The 26,950-nt window shown below is 42.3% G+C and overlaps 1 protein-coding gene across 3 annotated transcripts in view; it reads right to left on the reverse strand.

The window, feature by feature from the left end:
- The window catches only part of NAV2 (neuron navigator 2), a 233,309-nt gene extending 227,165 nt beyond the window's left edge, over positions 1-6,144 (reverse strand). For 2 of the 3 annotated variants that reach the window (XM_075163318.1, XM_075163317.1), the window contains exon 1: positions 5,011-6,143. In XM_075163318.1, coding sequence (XP_075019419.1) covers positions 5,011-5,268 — 258 coding nt within the window. In that variant the 5' untranslated portion in view covers positions 5,269-6,143. Of the gene's footprint in view, positions 1-5,010 lie in introns of all 3 variants that reach the window. The other variant, XM_075163316.1, reaches the window with a different exon arrangement.
- Positions 6,145-26,950: the final 20,806 nt, after the last annotated feature.

The following is a 26,950-nucleotide window of genomic DNA, read 5'->3' on the forward strand; positions in this document are numbered from 1 at the left end:
AATGGCGATCCAATAGATTTTTTGCCGGGATCTGTAACGTAGCTTCTCTACCAATTCCATTCCATACCATTGTCATTGACTTGGACTACAGAATGGCTAATGAGAAAAACCCAGGGACGTTTCTAATCTCGATGGGTATTGCAAATGTTTTTGGAGCACACCCCAGATCTAGAACACCCCAGATGTAGATGATCTTCACAAATTAGGAAAGAAGAACTAAATCACCAGAAGAAAAATCTAGTGTAAGGCTAGAAAATGGGGAAATCTAGAAGGCCCCAGATCTAGAAGGCCCAACTCAACATGATCTCCACAAATTACGAAAGCAATGTGAAGAAAAATCTAGCTGAACAAGGTGGTTTTATTGCAGACAATGATATCTATCCAGTTTTGAACTGAATTCTTAAAACAAGGTCTAGGCAAACTGAAACGAGTTCAGCAGATAGCACAAAGAGTTGGAAGAGTTCTAGAAATCCTGAGAGAAAAGATTAAAAGAAGTAGGTTTGCCTAGTGTGGAGAAAAAGAAAAGCAAGGGAGAACATGGTAACACCTAGTGAGCATCTGCCTTCCACGTCCACCAAGAGAAGATAACTGCCTAACTTTCAGCAAATTAATATTGCAAAGACATTTGCAAAGAAGTAACGAATCCCACGCCCAGCCCTCCCTGCCAAACATTAAGGACAGTTATGGGTAATTGCTGAATACACATACTTTAATTCCAGGTTAAATGGATGCCTGTCAACTTGAAGTGTTTTAGTGGAAGGGTGGGACCAATGACTTAGTAAGGTCCCAGTGCTTTTAGGACTGCTACAGTTATGTAAGATAGAAACAGTAATTATTTTTTAGGTTCTCCAGAGAATGAAAATCAAGAAGCTAGAGAATACAACAGAGCAGCAATAAACACCATAATTAAATCCATTATCTCCTTCGGTGGCTTTCACAATAACATGGCAACAGACTGTATTCCTGGAACGGTATCTTTCTTCTTGCACCCTGCACGAACAATTTTACTGTGCCCATGGACTTCTAATTGGCAATGACTTCTGTCTTAAATAACTAATGGAAATTTAGTAGCCAAATACACACAACTTTTTCAGAATAACTAATAAATACCACTTTGTATATGAGAGATAACTATCTTGCTATCTACTTGACGGAAGTTTCTCTGGTAACAAAGTTAAATATTTCCAAAACAATGCTCTCTAAATACGGGTACAATTTATTGGCGGTGTTTTCAAATTAGACAAAATAAGCACCAGTGCAACAGTAGGATACTGTTGTGCACAACACAGGGAATTTAATATGGAAAAATGAATGGAGTGTGTATATCAGTAACAATAAAATAGGAATGATACTGCCATGATTCATCGACTGAAGATTTCCGACTAGCATTTACAATGGGCTTGATGCTAAAACCCTCAGACCTTTCTTTGGAAAGTGCCCCTGAAATACTCTGAAGAATGCTTTTTATAAATTGCACAGCATTTTAAATAACACGCTGCCCTTATATGGCCTTAAGGCACAAAACTTCCAGTCACTATAAAATCTAGCTTACACATGTAAAACCATATCATGAAGAAAAAAGAAAAAAAATCAAAATACTGAGAAGTGATACCATGTTTCTCAAGTGGGACACCTTGATTTTCAGCATTTTTTAAAAAATGAGTACTTTAATGAATACCACCTGCAATTCTTCTCTGAAGAATCAGGCTCCAGTTAGGTACCACCTGAACCAAAAAAGCTCATGAACCTAGCACGGGTGTGCAAGTGGCTTGAAACATGCTAAAACAGCATTAGAACATGGTCTAGTATCTTCACGTTGTGACTTCTGGTCTATGCATTAGACACAGGCTCTTCTCCAGAATAATCGGTAAACTAAGCGCAGGGAAAAAAGCATATAAAAATTCAAAGTGTAATTATATATACACCATGATGAGAGAGAAAAAAATCATATACACAAACAGTTAAAGGTACCCCATCTATCTGTTTCATCCCTCCCATCACCGCTTTCCCTGTAAGCAGATGTCCTAAACACGAGGTCAAGTTGCTCTCTGTCCTTATTCTGTACTTGCAGCTGAACTTTGTTTTATGTAGCGCAAAGAGGACGAACTTCAACAGGATTAAGAGCAACTCCCTAAAATACTCCCAGAACATCCTGTGGCTTGTTGATTATGAAACCCTCCAGAGATATGACAGGCGTTTGAACTCCCTCATGTTGAAATAGAAACTGAACTCAGATATCCCACCTTCTGCGTGAATGCTCTAACCGCTAAGCCGCCGTACAAAAGCAGTGCTTCTCTGCCACTTGTCTTGCAAGTCGCCTGATACCACCTTGGGTTTTGATGGAAATAGCTTATGCCACTAACTCCAAGAGAGAGTCTGGGGCTGCAAATTCCAGGTTCAGCCTCAGTAAGGGATACAGCACAAGTTAAATAGATTTTTATTTCTTCTCTTCGGTTTTTGATCTAAGTGTCACAATCTCTTTTTAATTCTGCCTCCACGCACACAGAAGGATATTATGTCCTTCCCCATGGGCTGCAAACTCCATGCGGGGACTGAGATCTACAAAAGGTAGGTGCCAAAGCATTGGTATCCGTCCTACTTGTGGATCTAAACTCTAAATGCCACGATAAGAATTTAACTTCCCTCCCTCACTGGGGATGCCAGGTGCCTGCACAGTAAAATGGTGAGGGCCACGTTGGTGCTTAAGATAAAAGCAAGCTATCACCCTCATAGGATATGTCTATGATTCTTGAGATATTTAGTCCTAGTGCAGTGTTTAAGACTAAACTTTACTAGGCTTATTATCAGAAAGCTCTTCTATACCTGCATGTAGCTGAAGGTTTCCCAAGATAAAAATGCTTCAGCTGCTGACATACCGTCTGGCAGCTGTCCATCCATCCCGTTCCTCCTCCCTTGGGAGGGAGGGACAGCAGAAAAAGAAAAGAACATTGCCCTTGATACAACCGATCTGAAAAAATCTCCCTTTAGATATAGATCAACGTTCCAAATTACTACCTTGAATGGCAAAAATCTGCATGCTTATGTGGGCAGAGGGATCAAAGCTGGATCAATAAGAATAACAAAAAAGGACTGTGTTTATTCAAGATAATGGATAGTAAAACAAACCTCACTGGTTCACACCTTAAAAGGTGCTGGTCATCTGCTAAGACTGCTACCCAAATGAGGTTACTGAGAATGACAAAGCTTAGCATTTCTCCCACTGCTGAAGTGATTCAAAACTCAAAATTATCTGAAATTCCTTTAGCCAAAATCATTCCCTGTTTAAATATAACAAGTTAGCATGAAGACCCTTTCATCATCAGGATATAAAAAAATGGGGTTTGTTCCACATCTGTATAAGGGTTAAAACCACCACAGTATTCCCCTTCCTGCTGCAAACGGCTACCAGTGGCAGGACCTCTCTAATGATAATTACTATAAGATGAGAAAGTATTTATGAATAACAATCACTTTTGCAGGAATGTAATTTCTGTGCAGAAACCAAGGCATGTCTGAGAGAAAGAGCAGCATATAATGAGATTTTGCTGACATTTCAGAATCACAAGGACATTCTAGCTCAAGGAAAAAACAGTACTTATTTCTCTTAAGAACCAGATGTGATGTGCAGGTCTGTCTGTCTGCTGCCACCACCCTGCCACCAGTACTTGTCTGTCTCCTTCTCCTGCTCTCAGTCCCTCAGGAACTGCTACAGTCATATTCATCTGTCCAGAGCAGCCCGATACGTCACCCTGTCTACCAGCAATGAAAGTGCAGCATATCCTAAAATTCAGGGCACGGGGCCAAACATGCCCAATCAGTAGTCGCACTTGTCTTAAGAGAATAGGGTTATGAGGCCACAGATTTCAAAAGCTAGATGGGAGGGATGACCCATTATTCCTTGAGGAAGGAAAAGAAGAAGAAAAAAAAAAAAGGTAAGTGTCTGTCATCATTTCCCTATCCCAGTATAATGGTATCACCTTCTACTGGGCTCAGATATCGGTAGAAGCAGCTTGTAATGTATATGGCTGTTGCCAAAATACATCATGCTGCGATACAGCAATCTCTATATAATGTTAATCAATTCTGCTTGCTGCAGCAGACCATCTGCTTTGCTCACACGGTAGCACGCTAACGCGTACTGTCTGCTTACACTGCTGTGGAGCACACCGGGGCAGCAGTAGTACAAGGCAATCCGAGCCGTGCTGCAAACGTTACTATGCTGACAAAAATTAAACCAGCTGAAGAACGTACATTTCTCCTCCCTATACAGGAAGCAATATATATAAAAATACATTAGAAAACTGATACACATTAAAGGGAAATCTAAAAAAATGCATATTGATAATGTGCTGCATCTATGATGTCATGCACATATAGCATTAAAACAGACAATTCCACTTGAGCATTCATTTCCTGCATAATCTATTTAACTTAGCTGCTAAGAATGACATGCATATTGTAATTTAACATCAAGCACTGCCTCTCATTCACTCCCCACACAACTACAGATACAGAATGTTCACACGACTAATGCTCCGTTAATGTTCAGTACATGACCGAACACAAAACACGTTCATGACAAGCAATCTTTCCCCATCCCAGGCACACAACCCAGCCATTACAATTAGCACCTACAGAAAGAACACAAAGAACACACCCCATAAACAACATCTCTACCGTCTCCCTTCCATAAATCCACAAGTTCAAGCAAAGGCAATAGAGAAGGCAACACAGGCAAACAGCACACACACCACCATCCCTCACCACCCCACCATCAGCTCCTCCATGCTGACAAAATTACAAAGCCACCCCTTGGTAACACATGCCACTATATGGAATATACAACATCCCACCACTGTAGACAGATGTTATTACACGCACACACACACCACATACACCCCTTCTCTCACTGCTGTTCACACCACTATCCTCCTCAGAAAACCTGCTGCACACATTCAATATAGAAAGAAATTCCCTCATACACCTCCCCAGCACTTGGTGCCTTCTAACCTGTGTGTCAAATCCATTTTCTACCGAGCCACTCTTCCTTGGTGGGAGTCCATCTCCTGTGTTTTCTTGTCCATTAGGAGATTTGAGAGGAATCTGGCTGGAATACAATGGCTTCGTCACCTCCACCTTGTTCCCAAACTTCAGGTAACAGGGCTGTGGGATGGTCCTGGCTGTTGGGACATGCAGGATTGGAGCAGCGCTGTGTACGGGTTTAGGTAGTCCCGATTTCATTTTGGAGGCTACCAGGATGGCTGGCATTTTCTCTTTCTGCTTTCCTAACACGTTTCTGTCAGCAGCAGCAATAGCAGAGACAGCAGGCAGGGAGAGAGAAAAGGACACGTTGGGGAAGCTGCTCTACACTAAAGCAGCCTGGTTTACTGCAGGGATTTCCAAAACCAGCTTCGAATTTAAAACCAACCAACCAAAAAAAAAAAGAAATAAAGAAAAAAAAACACCAAGCCACTTTCAGCCTAAAATATCTCCCAGCTTTATGCCAGCCTTCCACCTGTTTCCTCTAATTTTATTTTCAGTTCTTCATCACTGTCCTCCTTCCTATTTCTGCTGTTATTTAACTTGCTCCTTCCTGTCTCTGGCTGACTCCTGTAATTTTCTTCCCTGGAAATGGGAGACTTTCACTCCATTATCTTGTCACCGCATCTCCAAAGTGAGGCAGCCTTTTGGAATAAAAAAAAAAGGAACCTGCTGCTGCATATGCTTCCCCTTCCGTATGCACTAGAGAGCGAGCGAGTGAGCGAGCAAGCAGGATTTCCAGCTTAAGATGTCTTTCTTCAGTCTTAGCCAAGAAGCAGATGTAGCTCAGCGTGTTAATGACTGATGCCCTTGGATACGAGCCTTAGAGAATCAAGCTTCTTAAGCCTTAATAGCTGTGAACAGGACAACGATGCTGGAGCAAAAGGAGAAACGTCCACTGACCGCAATTTTAAATAAAAATATGCCAGTGGCCACAAAATTTCCCAGCTCCCCCAGTGCTGATCATGAAAACCTGGAGGGAGGGGGGGGCGGAAAAAAAATCATTCAGCTGTCAGACGGAAGGGAAAGCAGCCGCCACCTCATGTTCCCCTCCCGCAGTGGAGCGGGTTCCCGCCCGGCGCTGCTCAGCGCATCCCGCGCCTCTCGCGGGCAGCCTGCCGGGGGGGGACCAGCCCGGGCAGGGGCGGCGGCTGCCTCGGCGGCACGGTGCGGGCAGGGCGGCCCCCGGATTGGCCCTGCCTGCTCGAAGCAGGAACAAAAAAAAAAAGGAAAAAAAAAAAAAAAAAAATCTCTCCCTCCGCAGGGGGAGGAGCGGCTTCAACTCCTGCGGCGGGCAGGGAACTCCGCTGCAGAGCGGGGCCGGCGGGGGCTGCGCCGTCCCGGCGGAGGAGAGATGCTCCAGGGGCTGCGCGGAGGGAGTTTCGTACCGGTTTCTTTTTGAAATTTAAAAAAAAAAAAAAAAAGGCGCTTTCAAATAAAAACACCTGGAGATGACTCATTGTTCGTTGCTGTTCGGGAAAACTCCCGCTGCCAGCATCAACAGGAATTTGAATAAGCACAGTGAGTAATCCAGCCCTATTATAGCAACACTTGGCGCTTTGCTTTTAGGAGTCTTCCTTTCAGTGTCACAGGTTCCTCCCCATGCTGCTCTGCAGATACCAGGATCCGTTACAGCCCCAGATCCCTCATTCCTGCTAAGCATTACACGTTTCAGAGCTGCACACATCCCTTTTTCTGACCCCGGAGCACCATCACGGACCACGGAGGATTACCAACGTGGAAACTCAAGGCACTGAGAGATGCCTTTGGACTCGTAAGGGGGTCTTAGCACGGGGATTTACAGTGCCACAACACCTAATTTTCAGACAGCCACATAGTTCAGTTACCACATAGGCTTCTTACATTATATACAGGGAGGGGAGGGCGACTGAGAATAATACTCACAAAGCCAACAAGAGAAAGGTGCATTTTAAATCACATCCTCGTCACAGCCCCAGGTATCGCATTATTTCCCAAGTAGGGGCACTTCCTCAGCGCCTTATTCTCACCTCACCCATTGCCTGAAGACTGAATTCCTGTACCACCGCCTGGGTGGCAAGGACAAGAGTGATCCCAGCAAGCAGAGAGAAGCAATGAACCTACCCTTGAAATATTTGAAATATATGCTGGGTGAGTGTCCAACCCACAGAGCTACTCGGCAGGACAGAGGAGGCACAGCCCCATGGCCCTGCCCCATCTAGGCTGCGAGGATGCTCAGAGAAAGAAGGCTGAAGCACGCTCTGCAACTCATTTCAAAGGGAGCTGGGTCCTGCCTATTTGACACCCTGACTTTTGGGAATGTTTTAAATATGCAAAACCGTGGTTTTTACATCTAAGGCACTTTCAGATAGAAAAATGAGACATTTCTGGATTGTAGGTGTCTCCAGGACTAGGCAACAGGATTAGGATAGCATTTTAGGAAATGGAAATCAGATGAGACCTGCATGCTGCATCCTTCTGTGGATGTCAACTTAAATGACTTCTCCAGGGTTACGCTGTGAGTAAGTGGCAGAACTGGAAATTAAAGTCAGAACTTGTGTTCTATTCGTTAGAGAGTACTATTCTTCCTCAACATCACAATGTAAAACGGTCTCCATTAACAGAACACAGTTACAGAAGACATTAGCTGTGCTGTGTGGGTTTTGTTGTTGTTGTTGCTGGTTTGGGGTTTTTTGTTTGGGTTTCTTTTTTTTTTTTTTTTTTTTGCAATATCTGACATTAACTAGATTATTTAAACCAAAAAACACACTATCACTGCAGTCTGCCATCTCTCTCACTTAGCACTGCCCCCTGAGTGTGTAATTCAAGTTCCCACAGTACACATGAAGCTCACGCGTGAACTAGAGTTTTGGTTGTTGCTGGGATTTTTCAGCACATCTGCTTTCACATATACCAGCTCTGCAGGCTGCTTTATATTAACTCGAAGAGGCTAATTTTTTTGTTTTTGTTTTTGTGAGTAGCTGCTTTCACCCTAGTCTCTTTATCCACTAATCTCAGATTGGAAACTGCACATCTCTGTTCATCCATCTCACGGAGACAGATCTTCTAATGTTTACTCCCCTGTCATAACACCATGCACAGTGCCAGCTTAAACACAATTCTATAGAAAATTTCAAAGCCCAACAACTTGATGAAGAAAGTCAGATTTACCATATGAAAGGACTGGTAGTTATGGGAGCAGAAATGTGTCAAATGCTCCGATACCATTTCCATTGTTCAGTGCTGAAAACTCAGCCTTGCTAGCTAAAAGAACGTTGGGCTGAAGTATGAAAAACTTGAAAAAGATCCAAGTCTGAAAACAAGGCTAATTTTAGGTCTGTAATAAAATATAGTAATGTTTAAAAGCTATTAGAAGATCTAATTCACAGCTTTATGTTCTGTTCTTCACTTACAGGTTTTATGAGGTTCAGGCCACCAATCCCAGATGCACAGAACTTGCCAGTGTTTGTTGTTCTGTTTTCATCTTGGAAAACTGGCTAGGTTACAGGATACCAAAACAGACACAAAGTTAATGTGAGCAAAAGAAAAGGATTCCTTTCATTGCTCCTTTAACAACTATTGAAGCTGATCCGTTGATGATGGTGGATTGAATATTCCACAGCTAGAGGAAACTACTTTATTTCTTGGTGTGCAGTCCTGCCTACTGAAGCGAAGATGATGTCTTCTGAATACACTCAATCTATGCTCCTGACAGTTATTTTGCCAAATCAATAATATGGACCCCTTCTTTATCAAAGCTTAATGTGAATTCCTGATAACACATTTGAAAAGTGGCCTAGAATTACTGCTTCTTTTACGGATTCAGTAAAAAGCAGCTATTTAAGAGAAAAGTTTGCATTAATAATCCATTGTCATCTAATACCTGGGTTTTTTTGTGTTATGCATATTTTGCTTTATATATCCAAACACTATAGCATATTGCCACTGAAATGCAACATACTGTATCCCGGGGCAGTGCAGGCTCTATCTGCAAAGATGGGCAACATCAATTTTGGTCTGTCTTTGGAAGTGACTAGGTTTTTGGTTTTTTGTTTGTTTATTTGTTTTAAATATAATTTATTTTACCAGTTTTTAAGGCTAGGATTTTTAAATGAAACTACTTCTCTTGGACCGTCTGTGGGGTCTGGGAACCTATCTTCCTTATCTTCTTTGAAAAGCCCAACCAGTTTTCCCTTCCCCTGTTTTGAGTCACCCAAATTTCTGCATCTAAGCTAGAAGATGAGTAATTAATATTAAAAAGCAGGCAAATTATCTAAACAAAAAGCAAGAGCTTCACTCCTTCCTGCCACAAATGTCAGATGTGCCACTAACTAGGAGAACATTCCCTTGCAGTTTTAAGTTTGAGGAGTATCTTTGCCTGAATAATCCCAACATCCCCCCCTTATCTGCCTATAGTCCCCAAATGGGGGACTATGGAGGGAAAAATGCTATAAACAAGCACTTTACTTCCCTGTTAGAAAGAAAAAAAAAAAAAACCACCCACAAAAAAAAACTAGTGACTTGGCTTATAGGATTGATTTTTAAGCTCGAGAGATGCCATTGCTCAGAATTCAAGCTGTGGCTACTTAGCACCATGTAGGTCATCTCAAGCGCCAAGACTTTGGTGTCCAAAACTGGCTTAATATTCTCAAAATAACAAAATAAATGTGAGCAGACTCATGTGAACCGACACCTTAACACATCAGTGGAAACTATTTGAATACTCTGTAGTTGAAGAGCTTGTAGGCAAGTCAGCACATTGCCCAAAACAAAGCCAGTAAACAGAACAAAACCCAGGGTCGACTGCTTGAACAGATGATCTTTATGAATGAGACGAGTGTTTCTGGAACAGTAAAACTATTGAAGCTTGCCTTCTGCTCATACACTATCAATTAACAACTGAACGGGGTTTCTAGACCCAAGTGGAAAGAAAATGTCTATATGGATTGCACATGGGTATTGCAAGTAAAATTAAAAGCTTTATGAAATGTAGCAAAGGATCAGAGAATCAGACCTTCCTTTCAACTTGTGGTTAATATCCATCCTCAATGAAGCCAAATGTTACATTAGTTTAAGTGGAAAAACTATGTAGAATTATTGTATCAATTAGAACACCTTGTTAAGTGGTCTGGTGATTCAGAACTGCTGATGGAACTAAACTCAAGGCTTGAAAATACCTTGATCAATGCTACCCTTGTCTTTTAGGCATTACAGATGTATCTGAAATCTCCCAGAAAATCGTTTTAAGCCTAGGTGAATATTCCTAAAACGTCACCATGTACTGTCAATATCGGAAGGCTTAATTGATCTCACAAAAGCACTCTCATCAAACTTCACTACTGCCAGGCAGCCAGCTGTCCTATAGTGGGCACATTCAGCCTTGGCACAGCTCCATCAACTTAAGTGAAGTTATGACAGGAATAAATATGGACCTATTTTTGGTACTGCAGACATTTTGCACATTCACATCCATCTTTTGTCCCTGATCAGAGTATCGAATATGTAAAAGCCTGATCCTGTCTGCGGATTTATGTTACCATTTCATGAAAGAACTCATAAACGTGTAAATGGGGTCAAGCTCCTAATTTTTTTGTTGTGTTCCCACAAGAGGAATGGTAAAGGTTTGAAAAGAGGAATATGGGTAGAAGCAGTATGTAATTTGGCATCCTCTCACCACAGCAATTATAATCTGTACATGTGAGTTCTTTATATAGAACAGAGAGAAAAGGAGGAAACCTTGGTTCTGTTCCCAGTTCTTTTCACAGAAATCTTGTCTGCATTACACTAATTCTGATCTAAAATCCCTTTTGTAATCCCCTGACGTGTTTCCAATTCACACTGGGTTTAATTCCACCTCATTTTATAACAGTGTCATGTTTTAACAAATACACAAGCTAAGTTCCACCTGGACAAGAACACCCAGTACACTCATCTTCAGAAGACACAGAAAGTTTCACTAGCCACGCTAGTGATACAGGCAGACACTTTTGCATGGTGACACAAAATGGCACCAGTTAAAACGAGCATCTTCTGAACAACGCTCATATTTAATCCTGTTTCTGTACCAGAATGTTTCATGGTTTTGTAATGTAAGCATGAACAGTAGGAGCTGGCATCATGACCGCACTGAAATAATTTGCCCACCTCATTCCAGACTGGTATTTTTTTATTTCATGAGGCATTTATCATTGGACTACATGGCCATTTTACATAAATCTAACTCTGGTAGTGCTTCACTCAAAAGCTACATAAGTTTCTATTGTCATAGCAAATGCATTTTGATCAACATCCAAGTCTTTGATTTCATTATGTTTCCATCGCTTTTGGATCTGTAGCCATATCAATTTCTCAAAATCTAATAAAAATTGGGCTCAGCTGGCTGGAAACAGACATACTGAGAGGGGTTCTGTGATTGACTTTGAAAAGGTCCATCTCTGACTTAGCCTGTAAAGTACAGTCCTCAGACTTAAACTCATCAGGAACAGGAGTGAAAGGGATGAGGAATGCAAGAGCTTACTTCAATTAATGCTTTCTGCAGTATTGTAAGATTTATGCATATTGTGTGTCTGTACTGTAGTCACAGCAGTGACCACTGTGTAATACATATACGCGTGAATAATCTTTACGATCCTAAAAGACTAGCCTTGTCATGCCAACCTACAGCTCACCTCAACTTATTTATCTCTTAACGTCTGTGATCATAAGAAGACAGATCACCTTTCCATGCCACTAACAGTACCAGGAATAAATATTTCGACACCATTTTAGAAAGATCCTTGCAAATCACATCTTCCCAACAGAGATGTGCATCTGGGTATTCTTAATCTATTCATGCGTCCTTTGTTTCCACAAGGTTAATAGTACTAGCTCCTATATTATTTTATGCCTGATTTGACATTGCCTATGGTGTCATGTATTTGGAAAAGCTAAGAAAACATCTGTGACTAGAAGCACACTAATGGGACTATCACAGAAGGAAGGTGACAATGATCCAAATACCACAAACTACTCTTGACTTTAAGAACCATCAAGTTAAGGTGAAATACGAAAAGGAGGACCTAAAAAAATGTTCTCTTCCCTGTGCCGCTATTCTCCCTACCTTCTCAAGAAGCGGCAGGGAACAAAATCCACTACTTAGAAGCTAACAATCTCACATCATCAGGTAGTCACCTTCTGTAACCTCGCTGTCCCTTACTGGCACATTTCAAACACACCTGCTCCATCATCTGAAAGAGCTGTCAGAGCCTAAAGGTAGAAACCATCTGAGAAGTGGATCGGAAGAAAAGGCTATATTTCGAAGTCTTTATTTCAACTGGATCTGCTTAAGCATTCCAACCCAGCCTTAGCTGCCATCAATCTCTCTCACATCAGCAGTTTTGAACAAACACGAATTGGCCAAATTATCATTAAGCAACTTCAGCTATTTTGTAAAGTATCACTATTCAAACTGAATAGTGAGAGTCAGGTTTTCACCTGCTCTAAATCAACGTAGTTTCTCTACAGCCAACATCAGAATTTGACTTCCAAATTAGAAGCACTTATCAAAATCTTCTTTAGATAACTATTCCAATCCTATCCTACCCTCACATTATCTCCCCTCCCATCAGTACACATTACCAATCAATTTATACTAAAAAAATCCTCTTGTATGCTGAGCCCACGCATCCAGTTCAGTTGATGATGCACAGCGCAGTTCTGGAGCATGGAAGCGATGCTTGTGGTGCTCACCAACTGCCAACTAGATATCAGAGAACAAGAAATATCGTCCCACGCTTGCAGGCTTTGCCAAGTTCACTTCAAAGTCTGCAGGCAGCCGCTCTTCCCTAGAAGCCAAAAAAAGAGAGCATTCCCACAGGGCAACCATTCAGGAGCGGTTCACTGCTGGAGGTCACCTGCAATGCGCCATATAATGTCACAATGATTAATTGCAATGTTACAAACACCAGCTATTTCTGAATGTGTTAGCAGAAAAAAGATATATATATAAACCTAGATTGTTCACAACGGTATAAAAGGAAACACAAAGTGCTTAACACAATGCCCCAATATGAATGTTGCCTACTTCCACAGCTCCTTTAAAGAAAGATTAGTCCTCATTTGATGTTTATGGAAAATAAAAGCACATACTCAGAAGCTAAAATCTGGGGTACACTAATGGTCCTACTGAAATTCTTAAGTCAAAAATTTCAGTGAAACTTCTCCAGATTTACACAGACGTAACTCAAGTCAACCTTCAGCCCAACAGCTATGACCATTCTTGAGAGTCAACGTCCAAAAAAAAAAACAATCTGCCACCTCCGTCTCCAATGTGTTGATCCATCACAAGGCAATCTGAGGAGGATTACCCCATAACCCACGGAAAAAGCACAGAAAGTACTGATTCATTTTATCTTTAAAAATCACGTGTACATTTGAGGGAGAGGTTTACTTGCACCTGCCAAACTTCACGCTCAGTTTTAAACCAGAAAGCTTCAAAGATCACTTTGCAAGGGAACGTACACGAAACAGTTATTCTTTAATCTCCCTATTTATCTAACACAGAATACTCACAAAGTGCTGCGGGGCCACTGAACAGCCTCGTGCATGGCAGTATCAAGGTTCCCTTCTCAAATGTCTTTATATTTCCTTTGTTCTCTCATTCTCCCATTAGCAAACTGACAACTAACCCTCCTACTGTTTTAATACTGATTTTTGCAAGCTTTTGTAATATCATCCCCCCAAAAAATGACATGAAAAAATAACTGTTGTCCTAATATTTTGTTTCATACCAAAACAAAGGAGGTTCTCAGTGTAATGATTACTGACATGTTTGTTGCCTTAAACAGCTTTGATATTTCAACATTTAATCAATTTTACTTTTTTAAGGTGACAGGATATTATTCTGTCCTAAGGTTTCCTGCCACCCTGAATTTTACCCATGCTGCTGTATTGAACACACACTGTTTAAAGCTACAGTACAAAGACCTGACAGCATTGCATTTACTTTACACACCCCATCACATGTTTTTTAATAATGCTACTCTCAGAGTTTGGAATATTTTGGGAAGGTGTCAGTGTCAAAACACCACACAGTCCTAATATGCTGTATCACCCCCAAGGAAGATCTGGCTGATGCTCATCATTGGCAAACAAACAACAAACAGAAGGCGCAGCACTGAGATTTTTTTTTTTCTGTATTTCATATTTCCTCTTGCCATTTTAGTAGTAAGATCATTGTAATATACAACCTTTTTTTTAGATAGATGGAATTCAATTGATGGAATGATTCTCTCCGTACTGGAGACACAATCACCTCCTGTATATGAATTAACGTGAACTTTTTTTATTCCAGCAGTAAAACAACCTGTATTCAAAGCTAGTCCAAGATTAAAAAACAAACAAACAAACAAAAAACAAACGACGACTGCCTGGAAACTCAAATCACTCCGCTGTAAAAGCAGTAGTAGTCAATCATTCCTGTCACAGCATTAGTATATTATTGGCTGTTGGCAAATGGGTCGGCTTGTTGTAGGCAAAGTACTTATCAGATGCTCTGTTCCCTTCTATCCCGGTTGGCACATGAAACAATGACGTTACAGATGCTGAAAGAGATGCTGCTGAATTCAAAATGCATCCATCTGTTTCGCTTCCTAAAATGACTTTAAGGAGTTGGATACAACAAACACATCTGCTACCTCAGCACATTAAAAAAGATCATCTGGAAAATAACTGGCAAATTATAAACCTTTTCAGACAGCAATCCACAACGAAGTTTCAATACACGTGTAACATCTGTTCCACCTTCAATTATACCTCAAGGCTTTGCACCTCTGGCTTCCTGGAGAATCGAGGCATGTCCTGACCTTAGTCATAACCAGCTCCGTATCTCCTTATCTCACTGTTAGAGTTTGTTTAGGAAAACATCACTGGGCATCCATCTATTCAACCTTGTCACCCCCCAAAAGAGCATATACTGCACCTACTCTCAAAGACGATCCAGTATGGAGCCATACACCAAGTCCATTTGCTAACAGAAGACTTCAGACAGCCCGCCCCACTGGCAGCATGGTGGCAAGGACTTGGTAATGAGCCAGTCGAGCTTAGGAGGTGACAACTGTATTTCTAAGAAGTGAAACAACGTTAATTTTAATTGAGAAGAAACTACTCTGTTCTGCTCTCACTATACAAATCGGAGTGAGCCCAGCAAAGGTCGGGCCTGGAGCACTTACCCTGGGAGGAGAGGCTGAGGATCGGGGCTCGTCCTGGAGAGGAGACGGCTTTGGGGACACGTAACAGCAGCCCCTGCTAACTATGGGGAGGTTATCGAGAACACAGAACCAGGCTTTACACCACAGTACCCGATGGGAGGACAAGGGACAACAGGCATAAAGCGCAACAAGAGGTTCAGAGTGGGTACAAGGAGAACCTTTCACCGCAGGACAGTCTGGCAGTGGCACAGGTTGCCCACAGAGGTTGTGCAGTCTCCGTCCTCGGACGATTTCAAGATCCAGATGGATAAAGCCTTAAGTAATATGGTCTGATCTCATAGCTGACCCCACTTTGAGCAGAAGGTTAGACTGGAGGGCTCCTGAGGGCCCTTCCAATTTCAATTACCCCAATGATTCCTGAATAAAATAAAAGAGAAAGTAATAATTAAAAAAAAAAAAAAAAAAATCGATCAGGATCCATTGGAAGAACCTAAAGTGGAAATCAGCTATAAACAATAATCTGATCCACCACAAGACAATGCTTGAAGTCCAGCAGAAGATATCAGCAGATCAAATTTTAGGAAGAAAACTGTAGCACATGTTTAAGTGTGATTTTTCTTTCAGTTCTTCTCACATCTCTCACAAACACAAATGTGTTATCACTTTGAATTATGTGAACAGATGCTTACATTTGCAATTTACATTAACCTAGCCTGTATTAACAGTGATTTTGACACTAAATGCAAACCACAATGCATTTTTTCCACCCTAGGGTATAACGTATGTGTAAACTGCAGCACCAGGACATCTCAGTAAGTTCCTTTGCTACCCACTGCATTCTCAGTAACGTTCTTAAGGCGTCCCGATTTCACCTGCAGAGCGCAGGTAGGGAGCTGGCGTAACATAAGACAGCAAACACAGAAGTGTCTTCCACAGATTGGTGGCCACCAGAAAGGCTGGCAAGGATGCAGTGAGATGCTAGAGATCGCACCCAGGAGTCTGCCATATCCACCTGAGAGGCGAGGAGAACGTACAAGAGAGGTGCTCTGGCGAGATGCATGTGAAGTATAGGCTGAGGCAGACTTTCAGTAGCAGAAATTAGTATTTGATACACAATATTAAAGCAAAATCTTTGAAGTGCATCGCTTTGCAGCAGCACTAACACTGTTCTATATGTATATAAATGAGAAACAAAATTTTCTTTGCTGCAAATAGCTTGTGCAATTAATAGCAGTTAGCTGTTCCTGTCTTTTTCCAATTACAGACTCAGGATAAAATGGCATATTAAGTTACCTCATGCAATTCTGGACCACCTAACGTTAGAAGAGCAATTTGAGGATGAGCTGCTACTGCTAATTATCAGAATTAAAAACTGAAATAGCAATGTTCACCTTTAGAAGTGAGGTTATTTCCTATCTCAGGCATAACTTTCCATTGCTCTCCCCTGCCAACAATTATCAATTTCTTCTGAGGATTCCTGGACTGAAACTTTGAACATAGAAATACCATCATACAGAAAACCTTGGAAAAATTTTGGGTCACCATTTCAGGTCTTTCAAAATAAACTCATTTATTTATCCTTGGCTAAATACCTTTTAGTCCCTCTGCACAGACACAAAATATTTGTGTTTCTATTTTGTCTTTTCTTTTTCATTTTCAGACAGCTGCATCCGCTTCCAAAATCATCATCATGTTTCCACCACGATGTTAGGACAAAAAACTCTTCTGGACAGCATCGCTGCTAGCACAACAATAAAAAATTACAACTGTGTATGCATATGCATGCGTGCACACGCACACGTATTGTGAGCTGAATAAAAATGTGGTGATGTCTAATTTGGCCTGCAAAAACCCGAACAGCATTTCTGCATAAACAGGAAAAGGTTCGACACTATTTGCAACACAGCATCATGAAGCCAATTCCGATTTCTCTTACACTGGGCTGAACAAGCATTTCCAATTCAAAAGAGTAATTAGCATACCGTATAAAAATTAGAGCACAAGCAAATACCAAAGCTTTAACCTTGCATTAGCAAAGATCAATGAGAATTCATCACGGTAAGCCCACCACGAGCACTTGCTGCTCAAACACACTGGGAGTGCTGGGATAGGCAGTGCTGTGCCTACGCCGCTCGTGTTGCTCATAGGAAGCCTCAAACCCCGTCAGGGAATAATTAAATATCAGGTATAATTTTTATAAACACCATCATCTTTTTATTAAAGCTGACTGAGATTTCCCACTCTAATACCTCATTCTCAGCTGCTGATCATTTTGTCAAACTTTAATAATCTGGTATGAAGCGTACAATGCCAGAGCCCACCTCAGGCTGAAAATTTTGGAATGTTTTAGCCAAAATGCCAGCACCAAGGTAGAACAATACATCGTTACTCGCCCACGTACAAAAGCACCAGTGACCTTTGCTTTAACAAGCTCTGGCACTCCAGAGCTTTGAACAAGGAACTCGCAATTAGGCAAGATAGTGACGTTTGTGCCAGAAATAAGTTTAACATGGTTTCTCTGAAAACGCACACAACAGAGCCAATGTAAAGGTGATTTCATTTTACACATGCTCCGTAAGAACATTTAAATTCATCAGTTGAGATCAGCCGAGTCCATCCTCCCGAACACCTCCCCTCCCTGCTCCCAGAAGTGAGGGTGCTGCTCAGGTACCGGACCCACAGCTGAACCGAGCGCTCCCCAGCCCAGAGGGACCAGAAGAAACACACTTCTCTGTAACTGGTATTTTGAGTAGTTGTTCATAAAAAAACCTCTCCTTCCAGAAGTGCCAGCGACATTCCTCTTGGTTCACAAGTGCTATGAATGACAACACTACCTGTGTCTAACTCAAAAGCTGAGTTGGAGCACAGCACAATGAGCAAACCGGAGCAAAAGGAGGAATCTAACGAGAGGGGAACATGGAGGAAGTAAGTGGGGCTGAGAGCATGGACTGTACCGGAAGAACATGGAGGTGGAAACTGGTTCCAAAGAGAAAGGTCTGATGAGCGGAGCCAAAAATGGGAAAAGCACTGGGATGAACACCCACGTATAAAAAAGAGAGAGCATTAGGATATGGAAGGTCTGAACCTACAAAATACTACACAGTGTATGCCCCAAAATCAGGTTCATATTTTATGCACCAAGTTAGTAAAATACTCGTTTTTCACTTACCCAGTGTTTCAGTCTCTTATCTACATAATAGAGATTATACCATCCCCATAATCCACCGAGTCTCATCCAGAGATGAGGTGAAGGTACATTACGGCCAATACAGTATTCAGGTATTATACTGATCAGCACTATTCACTGTGAAGAACCCAAGAGGAAAAATCCACGGGGGCGTGAGGAGGGAGAGAAAATAAGAATTTTGTGTTTAGAGGAGAATTTAGTTAAATGCAGTAAATAAAGCTTAGAGGCTCACATAGTGTTCTTTTTTAATAAAACATACTTTTAAATAACTGCTTGCTAACTCACTGCTGTATAAGGCCAACATAGGAAAAACCAGTATATGATCACGCCCTTAGAAACTATCATCACGACAAAAAGACTTTATGTCACAAAATGCAAAAAGCAGACACCTGGGACATCTTGCTTCTGGCATTTCCTAAACTTTGGATCCTTAACCTTAGTATTTCAGCAATCCTAATATTCTTTTAACACTTCTTTTTTGAATTTGATATTGTTTCCCAATGTACATTAGATAGTATATCAAAGAATTTCAGACGCTTGCACAGAAGATTCACAGTGACTCTTCTTTACCTGGGAAGTGATCCGAACTGCACACAGCCCACTGCTGTGCCCCACACAAACACCCCTGTAGCCTGCCCCAACCCTTTCAGCACAGACGGGGTGCGCACCCCTCTCTGATAACCATCCCGCCATAGGCACAGCAGCAACCCTAAGGTCATCACCTTACAGCGATGCCGAGATAAGTCCCACATGCATGCCTCTCTCTAAGGTCATCAACTCGCAGCGATGCTGGGATAAGTCCCACACACCTCTCTTTCTCCAGGGAAGGAGCAGGCACAAGACCAACTCTCACAGCCATATATCTGAAGAGAGCGAGAACATATTATCAGCTCGGCTAGGATCACCACCCAGCGGTGCAAAGACACCGGCTGTAAAAGGCGCGCTCCAGCGACCATCACACCCTTCGCCGCAACTTCCCTCCATCAACTGACAGCCAAGCCTTTTCCACACTTACGTACAATGTCACCTGCAAATGGGTCACCAAACCTCTGACCCAGTCTCAGCAGCAGCCAGGCCTGCTCCACATGACAGCCTGGCATCTAGTCAGCCAGCCTTGGCAGTCACGGCTGGCACCGGCTTTCTGAATAGCGAGCAGGCAGGGGGAACAAATAGCAGATGGCTCTCCCTATCTCCACAACAATTTAATCGCGGTGGTCTTGACGACACTGACGTGCTCCATGCCATCTACAGCGCCTCGCCAGCCGCGCTGCAAGGTGAGCAAGCCGCTCTTTTCCAAGGGCAGCCCTTGCCACCGGCCAGGCTGCAGTGCTCAAGAAGTGTGTTAAGGGTCTGCGGCCAGGACACAAGCTCCACTTACTCAACTTGCTCTGTTCTCATTTTGAAGTTCAAGACAGATCTGACCAGTTCGGGAGAAAGGAAAAGCGCTTTATATTGCAGGAGAACTGTGACACTGGATGCACGGGATGAGCGCCCAGCGTCGCCGCCGAGCTCCCCTGCAAACGTAGGCAAGTTGGCCTGACAGCTTGGCAAACGCCGCAAATTGGGCTTCCCAAAATAGAAACAAGTAAAATTAGTTGCTGCTTTGGAAATTTATTTCTTCGTTTTCTTTTTATGAACTGTAAAACCAGATAAAAATGTCTTCACACTGTCCAGGGAAATGTGACAGCTATGTTAACAGGAGGCCCTCAGATATTGAGATGTTACCAGACAGAGATTTCATTTAAACATGGAAGTAATCTCCACTGTGTAGTTCATGCTGATCTACACTTGTGTAACAAACCTAAAGCCAGGCTCCTCTGCATTAAAGGGGGTGTGGAGATGCCTTTACTGATATGTGGGCAAATCCAAAAGGAAGGCACAGGCAGCAACTATTCTCCTAGTAAAGAACAGAGACTATCAAATGTGTCATCTTTTACCAGCCTCCATTGGAATTAGGAAACAAACAAATAAAGTTTAAATTGGTCATGTTTTGGGCTCCTTAGCAAGACAAAACTAAAAAACCCAGAGCACCACAGTTGATTTTATATTTCCTGAAGGGTACAGCTAACATCAGTTCTCTAGGCTAGTCTACAAACAAGGGTTCTTTGACATATCTAGGGACTTATACACATGGATGCAGGCGCAGTTAAACAAAACAGCTGTAATTATTTCCAAACCTGTATAAATCACAACAGGGGAGCAGTTGGAAGTGAGGATAGAGAGCTAACGTTTGACAAATGGAAAGGACAAAACCATTGGAAAAAAACTTTGGGAAGTGTAAGCAAGCTAATGAGTAGAAATAGATAAATAAAGTATAATAAATAGATTATATATAAAAATATATTTAAAGCAATCTAAAACAACAGCTTTCTCTTTTGATGTGAATATGTTTTGATTTCATGTTTACTGCACTACTGAGTCCCAAACAAATCAGATAAAAAGTGGAGAGGGTTTTGTAGATAACGTTGTTGAGGGAAGGAAGAAATAAAGGAAGGTACTGTTTATCTTTCCTTTTACTCTCAGTATTTTGATTCCCTGCCCCATAAACAAGAGGGTGAGGGAACTCTAATGTTATTTGCAACTTTGAAAACTTAGTTCTGTTCCCCTGATCCAAAAAACCCACAAAATGTTCATCCTCCTTTCCGTATGACACTTTACCACCTAGAGTCAGAGCACAAAGGGCAGCAGTTTCCAATATGTGTGTGTATACAGGCACACACACACGAACCTTTGTGTGGCAGGGCTGTGCTAGGAGCAGATAATTATGGCAAATAAAAGGCATCTCTGAATATAACAATGTGGAAGCAAATTCAATTGCTATGGACATTGCCTGAAAACAGTCCTCGGAAACAAAGAACCAGCCACATTAGAGCAATCTTTCATACTTGTATAAAATAAGTAATTGAGTCATGGACAGGGTAAAGCCTGGGAGCACAAAGAAAGATCACAAGTCGAAGCTGGAAACTGTCCCAATGGTCCCGTATTTCAGCTCCCTCTTTGCTTGCTATTCTTCCCACTCAGGGTTTAAGCATGGCACCAAAGCTCGTTATTAGTCTGTAATCAAGGCCATTAGAGCTCTCGAATTCAACCTGAAGACGTACTCAGCAAAACCTGGCAAGGCAGCAATAATGATCCCCTTTGAGTAATCAGAGTATTGCTTCATAAAATGCTGATAGGAAATGGTCCCTTTTTGCCAAGGGACCTGCAAGAAGGCTCACTTGAGAGAAAATGTTATCTTACACACTATAAATACATGAAAATAAGATTAGAGGCAACTGTTGTGACAGCAATTAGCTTACCCTGTCAATACACCCCCTCACACTCGGATTTTTAGCTCACTAGTGACTCAGAAGAAGGAGTGATATTGCCAAACCTCCTACTTCTGTGCATTTCCCGTCCACTTCTGTTACCCAAGGGCTGCCCTCATCCTCACCTGACTTCACTTTTGCTATCAGATATACAATCAAGCATCCCTCCAGTACCGTGATGCAGAATAGGATAGCTTGTTTACTGTCCTAGTTTAACTCTATGACACTGCAGCAAATGTTAATCAGTAGCAACGTTAACACAAAGCTAGATGTTTGAAGCGTTTCCACTGAAAATTAAACGTTGTCACTTGTCAATGTTAACTCCTGCCCTATTACATATTATTAATAATCCTAAGCATTCTGTAAGATAATTGTCTGCATTCATCTTCCAGTAAGTAAGAAACCACTGAGTGGAAGAGAAATAACCATTTTTTACATTACTCTGGGTTTGGATATTTGATACGGTTATTTCGCAGCCAACCCAGTGGTTATTTTTATTTATACTGTGTGTAGTTGCCTTAGCCGTGAATGAAGATCCCAAACTGGTGCCAAGTATAAAGTAGCTGCCACAGTATGCAAGAGATGCATAAGGACACACTGCAAAATGTGACTACTAGCCATAAAGCTACTGATGGGCAAAGTATGGTCTACTTACTTCTTAAAGAAAAACAGAAAACGTCGTCATGCTAGCTTACCTCACAGTCCAAATTAGGCTGGGCACTCTCAAGAGCTAGGGATAATGTATTTCTCCTGGGATAAAGTATTTTAAAATATAGGTAACAGGAGACAAAATCCTTGGGTAGTAACTCCCAGATTTGAATAAGGATGTACAGAAAACCTAAATCAAGACCTTTGCGCTGCCATTAGTTCTTTTAGCTCAGTCTCTGGAAGCACTTCACAAGGATGACTCAGTATCTGCAAAGTAATTCTTCTTTTCAGAGATGTCCTTCACGTGATATAGCAAGTGCTGAGTGATGGAGTGACAGAAGTCTTACATTCTTTGTACCTTTTACGAAAGGGTTGACCTCTGCTGAGATTCCTAAATTACGGTGACTAGAGAGGTTTAGCTGCTGCCACCTTGAGCAGCACCAAGCAGCCCAAGGTCACGGTGAAAGGCAAGGAGGCGGCAACGCCGTGACCAGATTGCATGCCCATGCCCCAGCCACCTGTGCAGAGCAGGGACGGAAGGCTGTACCCTTCCAGGGGACAGCCCTGGCACCCCGCAAGTCCACTCCCACGCACACTCCCACTCCCCAGATGGCCTCCAAACGTCCCTTCCAACATAAATTATTTTAGGATATTAGTAATTAAGCCACAGAGCCCAAATCTTTGCCTCCCAGTCAGGAGTGCAACTCCCTGTCTTCTTGTAAAAGGCAGAGGGAAAAAAAAAGAGAAAGAAAAGCATCTCTCCCAAACCAAAAATAATTGTAATAAAATATTCCTGTTCCTACAGCAGGTCACCTAAGCGTTCAAAATACCGCCCATGAGTTTGTTCTGCTGACAGCTCCGTGTTTACACCTGCTGCTTTTCCTCGCCCTGAGTTTGGCAGGCAACAAAAGCAGGAATGGAAATCATCTGTGAGCAGACAAGCAGCTGAAACGAACAGCAACGAGAGAAGCAACAGTTCAACGGAAGGCACGGGCAATGTCACGGGCAGACTAAGAGCTCACATTTCCAGCTCATCGGACAATAAGCTCTCATGTCGGCATTTGTATTTTGTTGTTTGCTTATGATTTGGAAGATGGCACTGGGACTCCAGTAATTCAGAGGGGGGGAGAAGGCAGCTACAGAGCTTCAACCCGGTTTAGTGATGAGTTCCGTTAAACTTGAGAACCTCTTGTTCAAGACATTTTCTTTCCAAGATATTAATTTTAGGGTACATCACCATATCTACCCTGCAAATCTATGCATTGAGGAGCTAATTGTTTTCCCTTCAAACCTACTGAATTGAGGGAAGAAAGACAGTAACTTGCAGCAGAGAATTCTCTCAATTTTTGCCTTTCCTGGAAAGAGAAGATTGGGCAAAAAGATAATCGGATAAATTGAACTGTGTTAGAGACAGGGACCAGAGCTTATTAAGCCCTCAGGTAACCACTTGCATTTAAATCTCTGTAGCAACTAGTAAGCTCTCAGCAACATGGACGTTAAACAACCATTTCTGAAGCCTAGCACAGAAAGACAAGGGGGTTTTTGCTTGCCTCCTTGCTTTTAATAATGGATATACAATCCTTATATTCTGTAATTCACAATTTTCTCATCAAGGTCTTTTACAAGAAAATTTAATAACAATCTGCATGTCCATCCCATCTCATGACGCTGACTCACAGGCAGGACTGACACACTGGAAAGACTGACAAAGCCACTAGGACTTGCTGTATGCCCCATCCCTAACGTCTGACTCCAGCTTCCCATAAAACAGGCCTTGAGTTGCTGCAGTCCACAGCAAGTCACGTACAGGCAAAGCAAAAATCAGTGCCACTCCAAACTGAAACAGCCTGCTCTGAACTGCCGCGGTCCAGCCTCTGCCTCTCCATCTCAGCTGCCCCACTCAAGTCAGTCCTGCAGTCGGGACCCTCTGCTGCTCCCAGCATAAGTCACCCCGTGAGTCACAGCCCTCCATTAGCTGGTACATTCCCAAATCCGCCGAAACGTGACCTGCTGTTTTATGAGGCTGCCAGGTCACCGTGACGAGTTACTGGAATAGCTGAATCACCCGTTTTCCAGCACACTCGCTGCTGTCATTGTCCCAGGTCTGAAACTGTCCTTGCCTCAGTGTCTCACCGTATCAGCCTGTGCAGAGCCGGCGTTGAAGCTTCTGGCACCCGTTAAGGCTGCATTACTGAGGGAAGGCATTCGGAGAAAGGGTTGTGAGCAGAGCTTTACGGGCAGGGCGCATCACCTGCAAAATAAGCAGTCCACAAGACTCTGAAGAAAAGTCAACAGAAAGCCAAACTTTACTATGAGCACAAATACTCCTCCGAGTCTGTTAAAAGCAAATCCTTACTAATGGCTCTGTTAAATTTAATAATTAAACCCCTAGGCCAGGCTTTTGGGAAGGAGGCAAGTCACAGTTATCATGCTATCTCAGCAGTCTCACAGTATTGAGAAATGAGGAGCAAAAATAAATCTGATTCTGACTGACAAGCCCCTGATTCACATCTGAGGCTGACATCTAGCTATAACATCAGGTAAGTGCAGGATCGACACGAGAGGTATCAAAGGAGATGAGATTTTGTACAGGACCAATTCTTCTCTCCCTCAAAGGCAAAAGGTATTTTAAAAAAGGCTCAAGAAACAATGGACACAAAAAACCAAGATATAAGCTTTTTTTAAAAAATTATGCTTTTAAACCAAATGTTATGCTGAGGAATAGTCTCACGGCACTGAAATGACCGAAAATGGCACAACTGATAAATATACGCAGATGTCCCTTTCATACATTCAGCTCAACCCCACAGTTCTGTACCAGACCACACAGGTTTGTCTATTCCTACCTCTAGTCCCTTTGCTCCTACTGCTTAATCCCCAGATAAATCTCTGATCCTCATGCCATGCTGTCATTAACGAATGGCACGAGGCTGGGTTAACATTTCTTTTCTTTTCTGGCCTGCAATAACACAAATTACACCTTTACAGACTCCATCACTGTTTGTCCATTTATTTCTCAATGCATTTTACCCAGACTTGCCCAAAGGAAACAGGCTCCTCAGTTTCACTTCCTGGCAGACATGAATAGTGAAGTGATTCAAACATCAGGCTGCGAATACTGTAAGGAAGTGTTTCAATACCGGTGATTTTTGCACCCAAGCTGAAAGAAACAGCATGAAAAACACTTATCGCTTGAGTTTTGCAAAAAGCGTGTCTTCTCTCCACCACCCTCACTGCAAACCATGTATTTTGGGCTTAGCCAGATATTTACATTGCTGTCACCAGGTATCTTCTAGAGCGTAACTCAACCTCTGCTGAGAAACTAGCTGATCTTGTGTCCCGTGTTACAGCAGTCGCTGTGTCAGTCGATTGCTCTCATCGACATGGCACGGCAGAACCACCACCGTCACTTTTTGCAAGACCTGCCTTCCTCCCCGACAGCCACGCGAGCAAAGCTTCCCCCCATCGCGCTCCTCAGAGCCAGGCTCGGACCACACTCCTTCCAGGGGAAGAGCAACGCGCTGGTTTCTACAGCTTAGGAAAGATGACTTCTAAACGTTAAAAAAAAAAAAAAAAAGACTATGCCATTATAAATAGCCATTTTGGGGCATACGCTGGAGTTGGGCACATCTTATCTTCATAAGCAACATACACATTCTAGAGAAAATCTGTAAGAGAGATACGAGTCTGGCCAAAAGTAGGGAGGGCCTTTGCTAAGATGACAGGATGAGGCGCTTAAGCGTATGTATTTGAAGATGAGAAGGCTACAGGGGGGATCTTCTTGCGCTGTGTAAGTACCTTAAGGGGGATCACAAGGATCTGGGGGATGGATAAATTTGAACTAAGCAGCAACAGAAAAACATGTGGACAATCCTAGGCTTTAAAATATAAGTAATTTATATTAAACAAAACTGTGGTGATTTATCCCAAGTGGACTGCTATCTAGCCATACAGAATTAATTGTCCAGGAGACCTCTGCAGCATATAAATAATGCAAGAGCCAAGAAAATAAAAACAGATTGCTTGGATACCAATAATATCTATGGATATGTATGGGATTAGATGCTTAAACATGATAATTTTGCTTATGCACAGGGCTTATGTTTAGCATCAGAAAGGAATATTTTTTTCTCTTCTCAGGTTACTACAGGGAGTTGGGCACATGGCGACTTCACAGAAACTGTAAGAAAAAAAAAGGATATAGTCTTGATAAATGGATGATGTGGAATATTTTTTCTAGTGCCCAACAGTACACAGTAATTTCTAACACACATACAGAAACATCAAGGACATTCTTATTGCACCATTCTTAAATGATAGAATGGGAGAGCAAGAAGTTAAAGTGTCTCTTGCCTGCCTGTCAAAGTCTAACCTAAGGTCAGCTCAACACAACGGGAGTTTGTAGGTCTAGTGTCGTGGTTTAACCCCAGCCGGCCACTGAGCACCACGCAGCCGCTCGCTCACTCCCCCCCAATGGGATGGGGGAGAGAATCAGAAGGGTAAAAGTGAGAAAACTCGTGGGTTGAGGTAAAGACAGTTCAATAGGTGAAGCAAAAGCCGCGCGCGCAAGCAAAGCAAAACAAGGAATTCATTCACTCCTT

This window comes from Calonectris borealis, chromosome 14 (genome assembly GCF_964195595.1).
Source record: "Calonectris borealis chromosome 14, bCalBor7.hap1.2, whole genome shotgun sequence".
Taxonomy (NCBI): domain Eukaryota; kingdom Metazoa; phylum Chordata; class Aves; order Procellariiformes; family Procellariidae; genus Calonectris; species Calonectris borealis.